This window comes from Megalops cyprinoides, chromosome 16 (assembly GCF_013368585.1).
Source record: "Megalops cyprinoides isolate fMegCyp1 chromosome 16, fMegCyp1.pri, whole genome shotgun sequence".
In the NCBI taxonomy this organism is placed as follows: Eukaryota; Metazoa; Chordata; class Actinopteri; order Elopiformes; family Megalopidae; genus Megalops; species Megalops cyprinoides.
In genome coordinates this window covers 27,005,165-27,026,254 of record NC_050598.1, presented here as the reverse complement: position 1 = coordinate 27,026,254, position 21,090 = coordinate 27,005,165, and the positions used below count along the sequence as shown (strand labels likewise).

Below are 21,090 nucleotides of genomic sequence, written 5' to 3'. Positions count from 1 at the left end.
CTGGGGTCACGCAACACTAGCTCTGAATGACGGGGGCCCAAACTCTGGTCGTAACACTGCTGTGTATTGTATATATTCCCATTTCAGTATGTGACCATAATGTAGACATTAAGTTTTCACGCCAGGGAATTGTAAACACTATGTGACAGTGGTTTTAGTGATTGACTGCACTGAATATTTCTCATTCCTTATGATGCAGAGAGAGAAGTGGGCAAATATCAGAGGATAGGGGCACGAAGGTTTCTAAAGTGTGCCCCTTGTGGAAGCTCCTTGAAGTTGTGGTGTGCACCTGGCATTGCTGTGGTGTAGGAGTCCCATGGAGTCTATGACTAGCTTTTTGGAATAGTACCTAGTATCAGTACTGGTTTCTGTTATTTGGCAAATCTAAAATTAATTTTAAAAGTGCACATGCTACAAGGTCCATATATATATGCAGATACTGCAAATTCAAAAAAATCAGACAGTGAAATGCAGATAATGAAGACTTTATTAGAAGGGGGTCGACAATATATTACACAGGATGTCTGCAGAATAAGAAGTTGTTTAAGTATGTATTATATTCTACGTTCAAGGCGTGGAATACTAGCGTGTCTCATTAACGCAGTGGTTAATTAATTCATTTGATTGTTGTAAAGCTACTTTAGCCGAATGCAGATTGTTTAAAAAAAAAAAAGTTATATGAGGACGGTCGACAAACTACTAATTCTTGCATACGTTGCTTCCATTTTCTCAAATGCGTAGCGCCGAAACGTACTTTTTCCACATGCAGTACAGTATCGTAGAAAAAGAAAAAAAAACTTGCAGTAAAACTTGTAAGAGACCCGTCGACGTGATGGCGTCATTCGCGTTTCCTGCCTACCGTCGAATTGTTGTGCCAACAAGCCTCCGCCCCCAATCATGCCATTGACAGGAGTCAGGAATTTGGTGGCTAACTGAGCAGAAAGCTCGCTTACTTTCGCCGCTGGCAGCGACGTTTAGCCTGTTTATACCCGAGCGGATCACCAGCGCTGTCGTGAATGTTGAAGCGGAGGGCAGCTACTCTTCCACGGCTGACTGTATATGGGAGTACTCCGGGAAAAAGCGAAGGAAGAAGGTAGGTGCAAATTAAATTTAGCCCGCCTGCATGCATCGCTCCCAGTTACATTACCGCAGTCCCGACGAGAAGTGAGAGAAAAACGGGGCCTGAATGCTGAGTTGCAATTCCGGTCATGTAAAGCAGTATTTTCGTGTGGAACATAAATACAGGAAACAATCACGATTTCATCACATTCCCGAAGAAAACACATTTACAACTAGCCTACCTGGCTATATCACTGGCTGGATTGCTCTGGCCTCCAGCGTTACTGCAGTGGCAAAAAAAAATCGGTATTGTACATGTCATCACGCGAAGAACCACCGGAGTACCGGCGGTGGTGGCAGCGGGGGGGCTTGAAGTTTTTTTGTGCGAAACCACAGGGGAAAATCTTAACGACGTTTAGGAAAACAGAGACGGGAAAACAGCGATCAGTCGGAGTTTAGTCAAGGCGGAGAGTAGCCTATACAAGTGTAACTAACTGACTAGCATCTTATTTTTTCCCCCTGAGAAAAGCGTAAGGTCATGCTAAAAGCAGAGCTATTAACGATTTCCCGTGTCTACATCGATTTGATTTGTCGGCACACAGGCGAATGTCAGGCTCATTTACAAGTGCATTAGCAGGTGTTGCTGCGAGCGCGTCAGCGTCGCCCACGTGAACCGTAGTCGGAACATGCGGACGGTTGCTAAAATGTTACCTGACAGTGCTCATGCCAGGGATAAGGTTAGGGCAACTCATATTTCATGGCGTCTGCTTTTGACGTGGCTGCTTCATCCTGACATGCTTTAGTTGAGCACATTTCTGCGTTTTTCCCCTATACGCCCATCATCTTTATTGAGTCGCTTTACGGAGCTAAAGTTAGATGGCGAAATGAAACTGAAATTGCATGTGGTTTTCTCCTTTCTCGGTAATTTGTCATTTGGGGAGACTTGTCTATTAATGTCACTGCTCAGTACGTGCGGTTTGTGACAGTTTTAGTGAGAATGTTGGAAAATGAAAGCTTAGCGGAAGGTTAATTGAATCCTGGGAGCAGTGCAAGTTTAGGCATTGTAAGTCCTTTTATCAGTCAGTAATGAACTGACAGGTGTCATAGGATGTAAAGGTGCTGCTAATAATGTGTTTATAAAGTGATTTACTGAGGTTTTCTATATTCCACCCATCTTCAATGTCCAAAACCAGTCTGCTGAAGAAAGCATATCTAGGTACATTTTCAATATGTCAGCATGTCAACATGTCTTTCTGTAAAAAATGTTTGTCACACAATAATAATGAAATTGACCATGGAAATCACATGTAATATATTGCATCCACTAAAGCTACTTCGTGTCAAGGCCCTGTGTGTTTTACATGTGGTAAAGACTTTTAAGCAGTAGACTGGATTGATTGTGCACCCATGCTTATGTTTAAAAAAGATATCATCACTCCATTCCTCAGTCCATCCATCCCTCCATCTTCTGACTACTTTCCTGGCGAGGGTCACAGTGACTTATATTAGTTACATGGAAGGCATTTCTAAGGCAGTCAATTCTGGAATAAACTCTCTCTTTGCTGTAAGGGCCTGTGCCTGTGACCTTAGTGTAAAAAAAACAGTGCATGTCATACAATGTCAGACTATCAAGAACACCACGACAAAGCCGATGCAATGTAAAACTCCCTAGGCGATGCAGATGAGGTGTAAAACTCCACAGACAACACACATGCATTGTAAACATCCATAGGCAATGTAGGTGTGGAGTGAAACCCCCTCAGATGATACAGATGCAGTTTACAGGAATAACAGCTGCAGTATCTCTCTGCCATGTTATAATGTCCCATTTTCTGAACTGCGGCAAGATTAGACGGAAAAAAAACAGTCTTACAGTATCTAGCTCTGTTTTCAACAGGCAGCCTGTGTCTGCTCTAGTATTAGATTACGGAGACAGGGCCAAGGAAGTAATTCCACATCACAAACACCCTCAATGCAAAGTCAACAGAAATAAGCAGCAGCTAGCGTTTTGTTGTTGAATATTTCATGGCAAATATTGAATAGCTTTCATGGTAAACTTACCCGCTTTCAAAGTGAGCCCCTGGTGGGTGACTGTGGGCTCTTCCAGTCTGCCATTTTGATAGACGTGGCTCATTTTGTGATCTCTTGGTGAAGCTGGAGTTAAACTGCCTGCTTCGTGTGAAGCCTGTGAGTATTGCCTGCGGCATAGGAGAAACAACCAAAACAAAATGGAAGAGGTGCTGTCTCGGTTTGAGTGATGTGATGGGCTTAGCTTGTTGTCGAAATGGAAGAGGTTAAATCCTGTTGGAGTCGAGTCATTCTTCACACACTGAAGGCCTTTATGAGGGGAAAAAAACAGTCTGTGAATCTGAGTGTCTGCTCAGTAATGTCTCCCATAAGGGGGGATGTTTGATGTGTTAGTAAGTGATTCTGCTTATTAAATAGGTTGTTTCTCTTGCAGTGCTGGATCTCCAGTCACTGCATACTCTGTGGAGCGTTGAAAGCTGTGAACTGTTTGAAAGATGACGCGACCCATGTGATGCATGTTCATCATGTCTTGAATTTTCAGTTTTGTTCTGAACACTGTCGTCTTCCCCATTAAAACTATACTGGAAGTACATTTTAAGTGCTCTGGGCGAAGACTAATTTGACCCCTGTAACAGACATGTTTCCATTTTGATAAAACTGTCAGTCTACTACTGAATGCAACAAAAGGCTTCCAGAGAGATATTGTAATGATCTGAGGCAAAAAGTGAGGTTCAGCATTATTGGCGTCTGTTATATCTGAATGCTAAAAACCGTTCTCTTCTTCTTTATCTATTGGTGGTTGAGGATGGGGTTTGAATAACTCAGCTGTATTGCAACGTGCAAGGCAAGTGGGAATGTCATGAGATGGGTGAGAAGATGCTGAGGTGATTCCTGAGAGGTTATTGTATAAGTGACCCACTCCAGATGCTTCTCGTTCTGCAGTCATGTCCCAATCAGATTCAGGTTTTCTGGCCTTTGTGCCGGTGGCCTTAATTAGGCCTATTACATTCTGTTGACCAGATAGGAATCTCAGCCCCCCTGTTGTCCCAGGCAATGTTCTGTGTTAGGTTAATAGCATCTATAAACCTCTTGTTGTTGTGGTGTGTGTGTGTGTGTGTGTGTCTGTTGGGATTGAGGCCCCTGGGTTCCTTTGTCCCTGAGGCCCAGTGCATTGTGGGAACAATTTCCCCACAGGTAATGGGATGTGAGAAGCTCACACCAGGAATCTACAGCTGTTCTCTGGCAGCATCCCCCCCCCCCCCCCCCCCCCCATTTCCGACAATTCCACACTCTTAGCTGGGCTTTTCATCCGAAGAGACTTCAACCTGTTTAAATAGCTGTGTCTGGCAATGGCTCACTAGATGACCGCCCTCAGTGGAATCACGGTCACATCACAACTGGAATTCAGAGTCAGGGCCACCTGTCCTGAACCCTAATAACTCACATTGCTCCCATGACCAAGATCACTGCTCACTGCTCCTTGTAATTTAATTACTGAAGGTAAGGTTGACTGGATGTTAACCCCCCATCCCCCCCCACCCCCCTCACCCCCAGTGGTTTTCATGAGTGGGTAATTTCGAGAGAGCAGTTGGACCAATAGGAGCAGGCCCAGTCCTTCTGTCTGCACACTGCTGTCAGTTAAACCACTGCCTTCAAGTCCCTCTTAGTCCTCCTGGAAGCCCCATTAACTAAATGTGAGCATTTTTGTTGAGAGAGAGACAGAGAGTGAGCGTGTGTGTGTGTGTGTGCGTGTTTGTGTGTGTGTGTGTGTGTGTGCGTGCGTGTACGTGTCTGTGTGTGTGTGTGTGTGTGTGTGCAGGCATGTGCTCACGCATGTCTAGCTCTTTGTTCACCTTAGTTTTATTTGGTCTCTCATGTGGACTTCTTTTGCTGCCTCCTCCACTGTGAAATGTGTCCTGGAATAGATGGGGTATTTTCGCATTGCTGTGTCACAGAGGGGCGTAAGTCTGCTGGACCATAAACTTGGCCAATCTGATGATCACAGTGAAAAAAGGCAATGAAATGAAATGAGCTGAAACAGCGTTTTTTCTTGTCCTCAGATCTCCTCCATTGCTGCAGGATGTTGCTCTCTCTACTCCTCTGTTCAGCAAATGAATCCTCTGGTTGCACATATTTTAACATAAAACAAATCGCTTAAGGATGTTCACAGTGGACAGAGGCACTGAGCTCTAATATCCTCTGAATATTCAGTGACCGTTGTCAGCCTGTGAATGAAATTTAAGCTATGTCCGCCACAGTTAGATACCCCCCCAAGAAGCAGACGCTGTAGGAATGGCTCTGATTGGATGAAAGCAGGCTCTGTATCCAATCATATCAGTAATGGGCTGCGTTGAGCTGCTGTTGCAGTTTTCACTCAGACAATCAATATTAGTTGGTTTAATTAGTTAAGTTTGTACATTTTAAGTCTGAGGTTTACATGATAGATTGCTAGAGATATATCCTTGCAATGTGAGTTTTTTTTTTCTGCAGTTCAAACAAGAATATCCAGATAAAGAAAGCTATTTGTTTTTTTTTCTTTTCACCAGTAGTGTAGAATTTGGGGGAAAAAAAAAACATTGGGGAGTTCATTTTTGTCTGAAAATAATGAAGTCCTGCTCTTTTGAAAGAGGGTTTATAGTAGGCTCAGGTTGCTCTGGCAGGAGAAAACACTATCTGAATTGTCGGGGGGGGTGTCCATTTCTTGGTTCAGTGGGCAGAGCTTTATTTCCCACCCAAACGGCTCGCACTCTCCTTAATCCGACATTCCGGCCGATTTGCTCGCGGAAACCCTTAGAAAAGGCTCGCAGCGACCCGCTGTAATCGCGGAGTCGGGCCGCGTCGCCCGGCATCGCGGAGCTCACCGTGACGAGCGGCGTGTTCGCGGGAACACGTGACTGAAGGAGACGGTGGACGAAGGATTCTCTGCTTTTCCGCTTCATTCCTCCATCCTTGCAGTCGACCCCACCTGCAAGCCGGACCACACTTTCAACAATTCCACCTGTCGCAGTCACAGCAGCTTCCGGGTGGGTTTGAATTGGTACTTAATCACTTCCAGATGACCTGTGTGCAGTTGGGTACCTAAAGTTTCTTTAAGCCAGTTTCTTTTTTCCACCCTTCTTTTCTTCCATTAACACTTAAATAAAAAAGAATATATATGGTATGGATTCATCTGTCCCTCCCCTGCGATCTCATCTCTCCATTGTTATTTCCCAATAAACTGTGTCACAGGTTTTTGCTGACCTCATCATTCCTCATCCTTCATTAATTCAGGTATAATGTATATACCAGATGGTGAGTCCATTTCCATCTTTTTCTATTATAACACCTTACCCATTGTGGGGGAAGAGATGCTCATCAAGTAGGGAGATGAGACAGAGGGGCTTTGGTAATGGGGTCTCGCATGCTTTCCTTGTGTGATAGGCTGTAACTGCTGCTGTCCTAGCCAGAGGTGCAGTGGGAGTGTAGCCCTGAAACTGGGCCACCGGAAGGGCACCGCCCCTCACATGCCTTTTGAACTAGTCCGTTTGCTTCTTAACATTTGGTCAAAGGGAGAAAAAAAAAACTCCTTAGTAGGAAAGCGGCTGTGATTAATAGGCGTTGACACGCTGGCCCCGGGCCGGTTGGCACGAGCGCCAGAAAGATCGCTAATCTCACAGAAATGAAAAATGGTGTAGCGTGTCGGGTGTGTGCGTGGAGTGGGAGAGAAAGGGAGGAGAGAGGGAGAGAGAGAAATGAAGGGGTAGAGAGGAGAGAAAGAGGGTGGGAGTGGATGAAGGATGGAGGACCGGAGAGAAAAGGCAGGGAGGAAAAGGGGGGGGAGTTGGTGACGAGGGAAAGGGGAGACAGAATGAGAATAGCGCTTTAGGCAGACTTCCCCTGGGCGGTAATTACGTGCCGTTGGCTGGACCAGCACGTGTGAGCGCCGGGGCTGCCGTCTCACCGCGGAGGAGAGAAGGACCTTTTATCTTAGTCATGCTCATTACTCACTCCGCTGTGCTGTCCTCCGTCTTCAGCCAACTGTGCAGCGCGCTATATTTCAGTGGCCTTTTTCACAAGAGCTCTGTCTCAAGGCCTGTTTAATGAACTCTCCCTTAAGCTGTATTTACATACGTTCATTGTCTTTTTCCAAGCTCTGGTTAGATGAACATATGAGCAGTGTATGGATGTTAAATTGTGACCATCGAGCAAACTATTGGCTTACTTGCCTATTAAAATGACTTAATTTGATTCACGACCAGTATGTCACGTTTTATAGCTCTTGACTGGGGCACAGCAATACAGTGTTCTAATCCACGTCTGACCCGTAGCCCCATCCTTACAAACTACAGCCATGGTGGAGGAGAGGTTTTAAAGGCTTGCTTTTTCTGTACTAAAACTTTATTTATGCGTTTCACCTTTATTTTCGTCTTGACCCACTCCTTCCTCTTGCTGTTGTCTGAGATCAGTAGTGACCTGTTCAGAGGTACTGTTCTAGCCTTGACTCCAGCTATTTTGGGCTCCTGGAGCAGGAGCTGAAGATAGAGCATAAAGAAGCAGAGTGTGTTTTATTGTGCCTTCAGAAAGGAGACCTTGAGGCTTCGCCGCCCCGACAGCTCCCAAAATGAGCTCCACAAATTACAGGCGTTAAGGTTCACCGCGGCGCAGCCTCCTGTAAGAGGATCGGGGCGATCTCCGTGGTTACACAACAATCCGCGGGGAAGGATTAAACTTTGCGGTGCATAATGTCCTACAAAGGGTCCTCGTGCCGTCACCACATGTGTGTGTCATTGCCCTGTGTGTGTGTGTGTGTGTGTGTGTGTGTGTGTGTGTGTGTGTGTGTGTGTGTATGTGGTTAGCCAGCGTGTGGGTGTGTCTGTGTGTGTGATTACCCTGTGCATATACATATGTGTGTGTCCAAATGTACGTGTGTGTGCGTTTGGGCGTCCCTGTGTGTGTGTGTGTGTGTGTGTGTGTGTGTGTGTGTGCGCGCGTGTGGGTGTGTGTGTGTGTGTGTGTGTGTGTGTGTGTGTGTGTGTGTGTGTGTGTGTGTGCGCATGTGGGTGTGTGCGTGTGGGTGTCCCTGTGCGTGTGCGCGTGTACATTTGTGAGGGCACATGCCTGCATATGTGTGGTTAACCTGTAGGCTACATGTGCACACGTGTGTGTATATGTGCCTGTCTGTCACTCGCATGCGCGCGTGTGTGTGTGTGTGTGTGTGTGTGTGTGTGTGTGTGTGTACACGTGCCAGTGCGCGTGCCTGCACGGGTGTGTTTGTATTAGGGGTTCAGGATTTTTCAGTAGGCTTGTGTTTTCAGCAGACGGATGGCTGCTCTGACTCATGCCAGATGTATTGCAGAAGTCCCCTGGCAGCTGTCACTTGCGGTATGCTTTATTTTTATTGTTACCAGTTTAAATGCACCTCTCTTCTCTTGCTACGAGGCGTCGCGTCTCCAGTGTGATCTTAGAGGTTCAGGAGTTCAATCCCTCCTTCGAACCCCCGTCATGATGTCACTGTTGGCCCTTGTGAGTCCTGCTGGTTCCCCCTATGCGGACAGTCCTGAAACACACTGTGGCCTGTCTCCGTCTCTGCATGGTCCCCTCACCCTCTGCTACGATCCACCATCTCCTGGCAAGCATGTGTGAGCAAGGGCTCCCCCTGGTGGCCAGAGGGAACACCAGCAGCCCGGGTCACCTGTGTGTGTTATGTTTGGTGGGATGTTGTCATGTTGACTCACTCTGGCCCCACTGCATTGGTGAGTCATTACCTGTGTGTGTGTGTGTGTGTATGTTTGTATTTGTGTATGCTTGTCTGTGTGTATGTATGTTTGTATTTGTGTGTGCTTAAGTGTGTGTGTATGTTTGTATTTGTGTGTGCTTGCTTGTGTGTGTGTACGCGCGTGTGTGTGTGTGTGCTTGTGTGTGTGTGTGTGTGTGTGCTTGTGTGTGTGTATGTGTGTGTGTGTGTGTGTGTGTGTGTGTGTGTGTGTGTGTGTGCTTGTGTGTGTGTGTGTGTGTGTGTGTGTGTGTGTGTGTGTGTGCTTGTGTGTGTGTGTGCTTGTGTGTGTGTATGTGTGTATGTGTGTGTGTGTGTGTGTGTGTGTGTGTGTGTGTGTGTGTGTGTGCTTGCTTGTGTGTGTGTGTGTGTGAGACGCTGCAGTCCAGCTCAGTTGAGGACAGCAGGAGAGAGCCCAGAGGCTTTACTGCCAGTAACAGCAGGGAACTAATCACTGTCTGAAACCCCTGCATGATCACGGCAGGCCGAAAGCTGCTCATTTCAGGAAGGGAAAGCACCTGAGGCCTCTCAACCTGTTGGTTTTTTTTAGGACACTTTTTCTTCTGACCTTCTCTAAAACACACCAATGTTCCATCTAATGAAGGCAATTTCTGCACACTTCTCCCACACACTTTTCATAGTTTGATGGCTTCAGCATCTCATTGCTAGTCCACTGCTATGCCCACATAGTGTAGACAGTTTACCACTCTGCCTTCAAAAAACAGGCAATGCAGATATAGATTGTCTGCTCTGAAATGGAGTATGGCACATATAATTCATTCAAATCAAAAATCTTTTATTACATCATCTTTTATTACATCACCCTTATTGCATCACATGATCTGTTTGCATAGGAGACAAGTGTGTCCTTGTGCAGAGCACACAGCATTGCTCAGGTGTGTGGTAGGGCTGTCTGTACCTGGTAATGAAGCTTATGCTTATGATTTGGGGATACCTGGGACCCGTTTAACTCCGCTCCCCCCGCTGTGGGCCCTCCCACAGGTCTGATCTGTTCTCAGGTGAGGTACCATGAGTGAGGGGGACAGCCAGTTCTACAGCGTCCAGGTGGGCGACTCCACCTTCACTGTGCTGAAACGCTACCGGCAGCTCCGGGCCATCGGATCCGGTGCCCAGGGCATTGTGTGGTGAGTCGGCACTGTGCCAGTCCACACCTAGCTCCTGTCACTCTCAGCAGCCTTTAAAATGGCAGTTTTATGATTATGATTACTACCAGTACTATCACTATCATGACTACTTACTGTATACTTCTACTTACTACTTAACACTGCCACTTACTGCACTGCTGTCTTCTACCAACTGCTTACAACTACAACTGCCTTCCACCATGTACCACTACAGCCTTCTGCTGTTGCTAATCATGACAATGACCATGGCATTCGTACAAGTAATAACCCTGCTTTAAATCTCATGCACTTGTTGGTGATAGTTGCTCTTGTAGTAATACTGGTGTTGCTTCTACCAGTAATACAGTCCTTTCTGTCTCGGCCTCTCTCCCTCTCTCCCACCCCTCTGTTCCTCTCCCCTCTCCCTCTCTCAGCTCCGCTCTCGACACCGTTCTGGGCATCCCCGTGGCGGTGAAAAAGCTGAGCCGGCCGTTCCAGAACCAGACCCACGCCAAGCGGGCCTACAGAGAGCTGGTGCTGCTCAAATGCGTCAACCACAAAAATGTGCGTCACTGATCCTCCACGCCCCATCACCTGTGTTTAATGCATTTAACACTCTTCCCTGTCGTGTTAGTTCCCTGTCAATTAGTGTATGTTTGATGAGATGCCAGGACGGTTTGTGTTGGTTAGCTTTTATCCGTTTTTCGAGCTGGATATATCCTGACACAGTTTAGGTGAAGTACCCTGGGCTACAGAAGTGGTTCCCCAGGGAATCGAACCTATAGTATTCTCTATATTCTCTCCTGCTTGTATGTTGGTTCTTATTCTGCCATCTCTTCTCAGATTATTAGGTTGATCAATGTCTTCACACCACAGAAGTCTCTGGAGGAGTTCCAGGATCTGTAAGTCATTCGCGACGCCGTACAGTTTAGTTGTCTCTGAGGAATTTTCTGACATCTGAAGTTATTCTGTGGAGTAAATGCGTATGTCGTGCCAAGGCCTTTTCAGTTGAGGAAAGAAAGACAACTACCGAACTAAGAGTTACTTCAGTGTGCTTTTTCGTTTGTTTGTTTGGGTCGGGTTCATTCTTTTAGTTTATGGGGGTCCTGTCTGAGCCCTTTGAGTCTGAGGGCTTCCTGACTGTATCTCCTGTCTCCACAGGTATCTGGTAATGGAGCTTATGGACGCCAGCCTGTGTCAGGTGATCCACATGGACCTGGACCATGAGAGGATGTCTTACCTGCTGTACCAGATTCTGTGTGGCATCCGACACCTGCACTCGGCAGGCATCATCCACAGGGTGAGTCCAGGCTGTGTTTTATAAGTGAAGGGTGCTGACGCAGTCAGAGCCACAAACAGTTTACTTTAATGCTGCTCTGGGCCAGCAAGTAATAGATAATCTTGATAAATTTTAAGTGCTTGAGGGTCTTCTTGCTAATGAGTTTCACCAGTGCAGTCTGTCTGCTTTGTCGCTGTAAGGGTTCTGTTGTGTTGTAGTGAATTAGATCGTTTATAAGAAATACTGTTTGTGTTTGTGTGCATGAGAAAGAGAGACATTGAGCTTTTGATATATGTATTCCAGGGTCAGTTAAACCTATTAAAATCGTCCCTTGTGGAGATGCACCGTTAAAGGGAAGATTAATGTGCTCCTAACGGACAAGGCCTTAAACCCTGCATACGTGAGTGTGTCTGTTTGCGCCTGTGATTGACTGTGCTCCTGTCGCTGGTAGGACCTGAAGCCCAGTAACATCGTGGTGAAGTCAGACTGTACGCTGAAGATCCTGGACTTCGGGCTGGCCAGGACAGCCTGTACCAATTTCATGATGACGCCCTACGTGGTGACCCGCTACTACAGGGCCCCCGAGGTCATTCTGGGAATGAAGTACAAGGAGAACGGTGAGGGGGCGCGTTTGACCCCGCTGTCCGAGCCTACCCCTGTCCCCTCATTTCAAAAGCCTCCAGCAAACAGCCACTCATTCATAGCTGCTGTTACATACTGGTCAGAGCTACATATCTGTATTTTCCTCTAGAAGTTTCCTGAACTGATAAAGGTATTTGTCTTGTATTACTTATTTTAGAAAGGAATTGCAATGAATTTCATTGTGTGGGGGAAACACAACATTTGGTCTGAACACCCACAGATAAAATCTTGCATTTTTAGCATAATGTTCCCGCTATAGCCTGATTGCATGGAGTCATATTGGCCAAAAACATGATCTCTTTTTTTGTCATTATGGTGTTGAATAGATTTGATTAATTTTTGAGCTGTAAACAATGGGGCAAATAACACACAGTATATGGGGTACATTTGGGTGATACTGAGTTATATAAATCCAGACTGCCTTTTTTTTTGTACTTCTGTTGAAATGCAAACCCTGCTGCTCTTTAGTGGATCTGTGGTCGGTTGGCTGCATTATGGCCGAAATGATTCTCCACAAAATCCTGTTCCCTGGAAAGGACTGTATCCTTCTGACTGCGCGTGGACTCCTGCCGTCACACAGCTGACCTTACCTCCCATCCCACTTTCTGCTTCTCAGGTGTTTCCACAGAAAATGTCAGAAAGACTACCAACACAGCAACGACTGCATAGCACCTCATACTAATGTTTACGGGTTAATGCGTTATTGTTAGGAGAAATCTGCTCTCATAAATATGCAAGGAATTTGTACGCGAGAAAAAATGAGAAAGATTTAGCAATGTGTCCAAACCACATTCTCCAATGTAAAATCGTAAGGAGCCCTGGCCCATCTTATACACACACACACACACACACACACACACACAAGCAGGGAGCTTGTGTAACTGCAGGTAACTGCAGTTCCACTCCTGGGCTCCAGCTGTAACAAGGGTTCGAGACCCCTCCCTTTCCCCTGCCAGACAAGAGTAAAGGGTCTGTCTGAGAGAGAGAGACAGACAGACATCAGAGGGGGATAGCAAGGCTGCCTAATAACCCTCGCACTGCCCTGTGCTGTGACACTTCCACCCGCTTCCTGCAGACACACTCATTACCACACAGAGGCAGTGCTCTGGGGCTCCTGTTACAACCACAGGCACCTGAAGCATTTCCTTTTTTACTTAAACTTCAAAAGGCACCATGGGCGGTTCTCTGAGAGCGTTTTTAAACCCAGGGAGAGTGCACGCGTGTAAGTCATCCTTTTAATGTTCATGCTCTTGTTGTGTGATTGGTAGCGTGTAATCAACAGTCAAGCAGTCTCCCTGGGTTTCATTTAAAAGTACTTATGGGCTTTTTAACAAGAAACTGAAATTTCAAGTTCAGATGTTACTTGTAAGGAAAACGTCTGATCGGTTTTGCTCTGTAGGACATGCCTGTTTGTCTGGTGATTTTTTTTTTTCATAAGTCCCTTGAACACTTGTTTTGTCCCATAGGTGCGTGGTCTCTGTAGTCTGGTGTTGTCCGCAGATGGTGCGTCATCGCAGCGGAGTGTGTATTGTTTTGGATGTGTGCTGATTCACGCACCCTGTGCACGGCTCCGTGTGTGAGTGTCTCTCGCCTCTCTGCTCTGTTCTCAGTGGACATCTGGTCTGTGGGCTGCATCATGGGCGAGATGGTGAAGGGCAGCGTCATCTTCCAGGGCACAGATCGTATCCTTCCACGGCCATGCTGTCTCTCTCTCCCTCTTCCTCTTCCTCTTCCTCTCTCTCTCTCTCTCTCTCTCTCTGTTGCTCCCCTCCTCACTTCCCTGTGGCTCCCTCCTCTCCTCCTCTCTCTCCCTCTCTTTGTGTCTCTTTCTCTCTGCTCTCGTCTCCCCGTGCCTACCCCCTTCTTTCCCTTTTTCATACTCTTCCCCCCCCTTCCTCTCCCTCTCGCCTTCTCTTTGACTGTTTCCATCTCTTTCTCTCTTCGATCCCTCTCTTCTCTTTTTTCCCCAACTACCTCCTTCTCTACCCCTCTCCTTCTCTCTCCTTCACCCCCTTTCTCTTCTTCTTCTTCCCCCTCTCCTTTTCTCTCCCTTTCTTTCAGTCTCTTTCCCTCATCTCTCTTGCCCCTTTCTCTCCCTCTTGCTCTTTCTCTCCCTTCTTCTATCCTTTTCTCCAAACCTCTCTTTCCCTCCTTCTCTCTTTCTTTTCTAATTTTCTTTTTCCCATGTGTTAATTTCATGCTTGTCTGTCTGTCCCTCTTTCTGTCTTTATGTCTGTGTCAGTGTCAGAATCAGTCGTTATCCCCATGGTGTGATATGTAAGTAAGCACTTGTTTCATATTTTTTTCACATTGTCCTTCATGATCCAGTGGTTATTTTGAAGGTGCAGCCATGTAGGACTGTATCTGTAACACTGGACTCCAAGTTACAACTCCTGTGGTACCCATCTCTACCACACTAGTTTCTCCACAGAACATTGAGCTGCGTTTACAGGTTGTAGAATATAGATGTAAGTTGCAAAGCGCTTGGCATATTCACACACCCTGGCTGAGAGCATCTTGTGCACAGATGAATTATGTAAAATGTTGATGTTTTGAAATGTACAGATGGCTGATTTTTCTGCCGGTCGAAAGCCCAGATGCACTGCAGGAACGGCAGAATGTGTTAAATAACATTTCAAGATTTTTTTCCCCTTCAAATGGAGAGGAACACATCGCTGTATGGCAGTGAATCATTACTCTCAGGATCCTCTTCCCTCAGTGGGACAAGCTTAGTTTTCTCTGACCTTAATGCAAGCTGTTAGCAGTGAGGGTAACACGGTCAGGGTAATGAAATGCAGGCTACAGCTCGCTGGAGTGGCAACGTTACATCCCCTGCAGAAAGCAACCTGTGAGTCTCCTCATTCTTCATTTGAGTATCACGTCAGTCCTGTTTGGGTAAACTGAGATAATTTAACGTTAGTCTTGTTTGGGTAAACCGAGATAATTTAACGTCAGTTCTTTTTGGGTAAACAGAGATAATTTAACAGCACAAAGCTCAGGTGAATTCGATACACAATTTCCTGTTTGCCTTGTTATTTTTGTGTTCTGGCAGTGGGAGGCAGGCTCTCGTAAGGTACTGTTTTCACGACTAACCGTGACTCATTCAGGTGACTGACCCACTGCATCACCTCGTGAGTCAGAGAGGTGACTGTGCACGGGTAATGAGGGGATTTAACCTGACAGCTTGAGAGATTCATTAGGCCAAATTGCCCAACAAACTTTGCCCTTTCCCTCTCTTCAACCAATGAGATGATGCAATACTTGTGCAGCCAACCAGCCCAGTGAATCACGCTTGCATAAATAAATGCATAAATAAAGTTTGTTATGATGTTCAGTATAATTGGCACAGACAACGAAGCCCTAAACCCTGAAGTAAAGTGAAGTAATTGGACAATTTCTAGCCTTTGTACCAATCACTTCCTCCTACAGAATCCATCTGGCCGCGTGGCTTGTTTTTCGGTTTTTGCGAGCAGGCGGGTTCTGAAAGGCGTCAGCCCTCCTGCTGCACGCGGATCGGACCCCCTCTGTTCCGGCCCGACGGGACGCAGGCGAGCGAACTGTCTGAGGCGCAGGGGTGCGTCTCGGCGGAAGTTTGTTTCTCTGACGCGTCTGACGGAATTTTAATGGCCGCTTTGGAGGAGAGCCGGCGCCTGTCCTCCTTTGGCACTCTCTGAGATGATTTACATTTAGATTGGCGACGCTTGCAACTTTTTTTTTTATGGGGTTTTGTGACCTTCACTGCCTTTCATCTCACTTTACAGACACAAGAGGCGGCTGGGAGAAATTGCATTTTCTCCGTCTGCTCTCTGCCTGTGTGTTCCTATCTGCTGTGTAAGGCTCGTCATTATTCCCCCAAACCGAATGCAGCATGCTTGTGTCACAGTTTGTTTCTTTGATTATGCCAGACATTTCCGATTCACACTGGTGTTATGGACAAGCTACCGCTGGCTCGAAACAGTTTCATTTAAATGGCTGTGAAGGGAATAGCTGGCTGGACCTAACTGTGCGTTGTGTTAGTCTGTGAAAGAAAACTGAACAAACCTCCCAATTCAAGGGAAGCAAGGCAGCAAAGATGGACTTAGCAACTTCGGATCTCCTCTTGGGCCAGTCCCGTCCTCTGGGCTCCGGAGCCGCTGTGATGGTTCATTTAGTTCATTTTATCTTTATTAAAAATTGTGGCGCAAAGGTCCCAGCCCTGGCTTCAGGGAACCGATGGCAAATAGGTGTCTCCGAAGTGCTCTCTTGCGAGTTCCAGCAACACAGTCTGTTTCTCTGTGGGTCCTGTATGCTGTACAGAGTGTGTGTGTGTGTGTGTGTGTGTGTGTGTGTGTGTGTGTGTGTGTGTGTGTGTGTGTATGTGTGTGTACTGCACTGAATGTGTTTGTATGTGCCTGTGTATGTCTGTGAGTCTGCTGTACTGAGTGTGTGTGTGTCTGTGTCTGTGTGTCTGTCTGTCTGTCTATCTGTGTGTGTGTGTGTCAGCCTGCTTTGCTGAATGTGTGTGCGTTTCTCTCCCTCTGTGGAGTGCTGTTCTCCTGAACCTGCCCATCTCAGATATCGACCAGTGGAATAAGGTGATTGAGGTCCTGGGCACGCCCTCGCTGGAGTTCATGAACCGCCTGATGGAGACTGTCAGGAACTACGTGATGAACAAGCCGCAGTACCCAGGGGTCAACTTCACCGAGCTCTTCCCCGACTGGGCTTTCCCTTGCGATTCGGAGCATGACAAGCTCAAGAGTAAGCCCTTTACCTCTCTCGCCCTCTCTGTTTTGGTCTCTCTCTCCCTCTTACTCCCCTCTCTCTGTCTCCGTCGCTCTCTCTTTGCCTTCTTCAATTCATTTCTCAAGGATGTGCTCAATCCAGTCTGTGATTTCAGTAATGGAATCGGAATAACTCGATAGAAAAAACATTGACACTGACAATTTCAATTAAGTTATGATTTTTCAGGTATTGAGCGCCATGCGCATGCAGCAGACTGTCACTGTTCTCTGCAGTTTCTAGTCGATTTCTCCACAGCAGTCGCACTGTAGTGATGTGTGACGTTTCTGTAGTTGCAGTGTACTGATGTCAGGTGGTATCTGTCATCTCTGCAGCCAGTCAAGCTCGGGACTTGCTTTCCAAAATGCTGGTGATCGACCCTGAATGCCGGATATCTGTGCAGGAGGCCCTGAATCACCCCTATATCCACGTGTGGTACGACCCCAGTGAAGCTGACGCGGTAGGTGGGCTGGTCCACTTGCAGAATTCAAAGGGGTTACAGGGAGTTCTCAACAAACAGTTAATATTAACACTGAATGCACTATATGTTATGGTTTTGAGGCTAAACTTCATGAGCTTCTGATAGCCAATGTGGCAGCCCAGATTGGGTTGGGTGTAAGTGAAAGCCGCTGACGCCAGTTGTAATTTTTTTTTGTAGCCACCTCCCCAGATCTCAGACAAGCAGCTGGAGGAGAGGGAGCACAGCATTGAGCAGTGGAAAGGTAAGAGAGAGTGTTCTGTCTCTTCAAGGAGACCCTTACCCTGTTGGTGGCCTTCCCACCGTGACTGTGTGCCACTCACAGAACAGTGAGTATGAGCATAACAGCATTCAAGCCCTACCACAAGTTAACCTGTGCAACCTGACTAGGCCAACCTGGAAGCCAAATACACCACGATACACCAGTCACTAATTAACACAACAAATTATTATGAATTAGTTAACACAACAAAAACACAGTAATGTATGTATTTTTTCAGAGCTGATCTATGAAGAAGTCATGGACTGGGAAGAGAGGAGTAAGAATGGAGTGATGAAAGAAGACTGTGCTGGTAGCTAACACTCATCTGGATGTTCAGCACAAGGTTTGGATGCTATCTGCAGGCGACCTCTGTGTCCCTGACCCGCCTCTCTGTCACCCCCTGCAGACGCAGCTGTGAACAGCAGCGCCACTCCCTCCCAGTCGTCCTCCATCAACGACATTTCGTCCATGTCCACGGAGCAGACGCTGGCCTCTGACACAGACAGCAGCAGCATCGAGGCCCTGACAGGGACCCTAGAGGAGTGCCAGTGAGCCTGGCCCAGATGCTGTCACCTCCCTCCTGCTCCTCTTCCTCTTCCTCCTCCTCCTCCCTTTCTGCCCTCCCTGACTCTGTCTCGCCCTGTCTGTATGCCCTCATGCCTCAGCCCCCATCCTTTCTCATGCTGACTGGTCCTTTCATTCCTTCAGGGAGGAGTGGGAGTGGAGGTGGGGGTGGGGAGTTTGTGTGAGGGGGTGTTTTTGTTCTATTTTTCAGCCTGATGTGTGAGAAGCTGCAGGTAGATCAGCCAGGTATTACAGTGGGAGGATGGAAGAGAAGAGTTGAGCAAAGTTTACCACACATCCACCCCCCAACCCCCCAAAAAAAAAACTGAACAGAAAAGAGGGCAAAGCCTGTATTTATTCCATTTGAACGTTGTAATTTCTGTTCTTTTTAATGGGCCAGGGATTCCGTTCAATCCTTCGAGTGGAAGAAAAGTTTGAAAGTGTGGGCGGCGTTTGAGTTTCTGTCGTCTTGAAGTTAAAGACTTTGCCCTGACAGGAGCATTCTGGGGATCGGTGCTGTTGTAGAGTACGTAGAGATTCCCACTCAACCCGCCCCCGTGAGATTGTGCTGGTGTCAGACAGTAAAGAGTCTTCTCCAACTTTGTAGAATAAGTAGATGTAGCCTGGGTTCCCCTGGAACCTACGCACTGAAGTTTGACTGAGAGGAGATCTCTCCGTTTTAATATTTAATTTTAATTCATGGCAGGCCCAAACTTTTCATTGAAGCAGTTCCTTTCTCAGGAGATACTTCCATTCTAAGCAGGCGAATGACAAGCCCAGAAAGGACACAGAGAAAGAGAAATGGTTCAGGGATGCTTTTTAAAAGCGAGAGTTACGATGCGGTGATCGTCATCACTGGAGCTAAAATTGTGTCCCCAAATTCCATCCTCCTCATACTCGTGAAACGTCAGCCCATCTCTTGCTGCCTTTCAAACTCTCTCTGCATGCTGTCCAAAAAAAAAGGGAAAATGAATCAATGAAATAAGTATGAAATGCCTGTTTTAGTTAATTGTATTGAGAAAGAAAAAATGCCTGCCTTTCTGTAGATAGCAGTATTGAGTACTCCCTGAGAACAGCAGGTCTGAGGTCAGCCGTTTGATCTGTAGGACGGGGTGGGTTTGCAGTGTATTATTTTTCTATATAGATATATGAGTGTGTATATGCATTGATATCATGTTGTGGGAACGTTGTTTTGTCAACCGCTTTGAGTCTGTAAAGAAGCACATATACTGTACACAAATATATACATATCCATTTACGATGAAAAACATTTTTGTATGAACGATCATCCAGTCTGTCAATCGAATCAATGTTTTAAAGCTACTGACTAGTAATATGTTATGTAAAATTGGTTCAAGGTCATCCTGAAGGGAGGAGAGGCAAACCTACGAGTGGTTTGTCTTTTATTTTTCTGCAAATACATTTCAAATCATGGATGTTGTTACTCAAATCATTCCGCAATTAACTGACAACTGATTTTTTTTTACATACACACATTCTGTAAAAATGACCCATCCTGCAGTGCGTTCACATGACAAAGATACGGATCCTTGTCTGACTCTCAGAAGCAGGGGTGTCCCAGTGTGCAAGAATGCGCCCTTTCCAACACGTCTTGGTTTATAAGTTGAATGTAGATTCCCTCAGGGTCAAACCTCATGGCATGCTTGTTTCTCTCTGCCATCCTGGTCAGGTCCATAGTGGTGATGGGGAGTAGCCCAGGAACGGCAATTAAAATATGGGGAACTGTCAACTTTGATCAAAGCAGAAGTTCACCCACTTTACGTCAGGCTTGAAATGGTAGAGTCGGGTACATAAAGGCTGTTGAAACTGTTTTTGATGTGGTACCAATGCTCCTACCTTCAAATATCTGTCTCAATGTAACCCAACCACGCATTGCACTCTGATAGGGTACTTACTCCAACCACTGCGTGCTGATAGGTTGGTTATATCTGTGCAGTTGTGTTGTCTGTTTGGAATTAGTTAAGTACCGGCTTTTAATGGGCAGCTTTTATTATGTCATGGCAGGCTTTTATGGTTTTGTTTTACAAGTGAATGTTGTGCATGCCGTCAGCAATGAGATAGTCTCCCATGTTCTGATGCTCTAAAGAGTGGAAGTGAATGGTATCAGCCTTTACATCAGATCAGAACAGTACCAATGACTTTTTAACTCCTATCATCTCATACCTGAAAATGGGTGAACTGATCCTTTAATGGTCTGTAAGGCAGAGCGTTCAGGCATCACTAAGGGCAGCCCTGCACCCTGTATTAACCTGAGGGTTGGCCACTGTGCACCTGCATCAGGTGTGCTTCCGCTCTCGTCTACCTGTTCCACAGCCATGGGGGAAAGCGCGTCACGTACCTGGGCTGTCCATCAAAGATATTTTTTCTTTAATATTCCTCTTAACCAGACCAGTATTCCCAGTGTCCCGCCCAGAGGGACACAGGGCCTGGGGTAGGGACAGCGCGCAGCACAGAATGAGGGAACTGGGGCGGGGTCCCTCACAGAGGAGCTGTGAGTGTGTGGGGTGATCGTTGTGCAGCACTTGCTTCAGCCCGAAAGCTGGTGTCAATAGGTCGGTGTTTCTCTTCAGCTATTTTTAACAGCCTTTCACTTCCAGTGATGAGCACGTTTGGAATGTTGTTTATTTGTTTGCCTGTTAGTGCGACTGTGTCCCAGTGAGACGCCTGTCCCAGAATCCCACTGCAAAACCCCTGGGCTGGCATGTCCCCGTTCAGGACAGTGACTCTCAACAGGCGTGGCCGCACCCCATCTGGAATGGTTGCTTTTTAAGACGGAGTTCTCTGTGGGAGGTAAAGGTCACACAAAAGACTTTGAAGTCTCTAGATCCCGGATTTTTTCCCCCGAGGTTCCGGTATGGGAGTTCCGAGGGAGAGAGCGTTGCACGGACACACAGAACTACTGCAGCTTTTTGCGTCTCTGGATCGTTCAGGCTGAATGTGTGAGGTGTGTGAGCAAAGGACAGAGAAACTGGAGTTGTGGACTTTGGCCAGTCCCATCCTGCCCACCCCCAAAAATAAAAAAAAACCTCCATCATGCATCCATCTTGCCTTAAATGACTCCAGCAGCGTCATGTTCTGTCTACTCATTCTGCAGTGAATGAGAGTAACTGTAACCTGTGTGTG

At 46.7% G+C, this 21,090-nt stretch overlaps 1 protein-coding gene across 3 annotated transcripts; it reads left to right on the top strand.

The window, feature by feature from the left end:
• The first annotated feature begins 915 nt into the window (after positions 1-915).
• Positions 916-18,266, top strand: LOC118790626 (mitogen-activated protein kinase 9-like). 3 transcript variants are annotated; one of them, XM_036547604.1, is made up of 12 exons: positions 916-1,093; positions 9,842-9,984; positions 10,398-10,527; positions 10,807-10,865; positions 11,125-11,263; positions 11,694-11,859; positions 13,495-13,566; positions 16,439-16,621; positions 16,978-17,102; positions 17,301-17,364; positions 17,621-17,692; positions 17,789-18,266. In XM_036547604.1, exons 2-12 carry the CDS (start codon positions 9,869-9,871, stop codon positions 17,932-17,934), a joined length of 1,272 nt encoding a protein of 423 aa, XP_036403497.1. In that variant the 5' UTR covers positions 916-1,093; positions 9,842-9,868; the 3' UTR covers positions 17,935-18,266. The 3 variants fall into 3 exon arrangements, with proteins under 3 accessions (XP_036403497.1, XP_036403498.1, XP_036403499.1); XM_036547605.1 differs by lacking the exon at positions 13,495-13,566 and adding an exon at positions 12,353-12,424; XM_036547606.1 differs by lacking the exons at positions 13,495-13,566; positions 16,439-16,621; positions 16,978-17,102; ... (1 more) ...; positions 17,621-17,692; positions 17,789-18,266 and adding an exon at positions 12,353-12,734.
• The last annotated feature ends 2,824 nt before the right edge of the window (positions 18,267-21,090 follow it).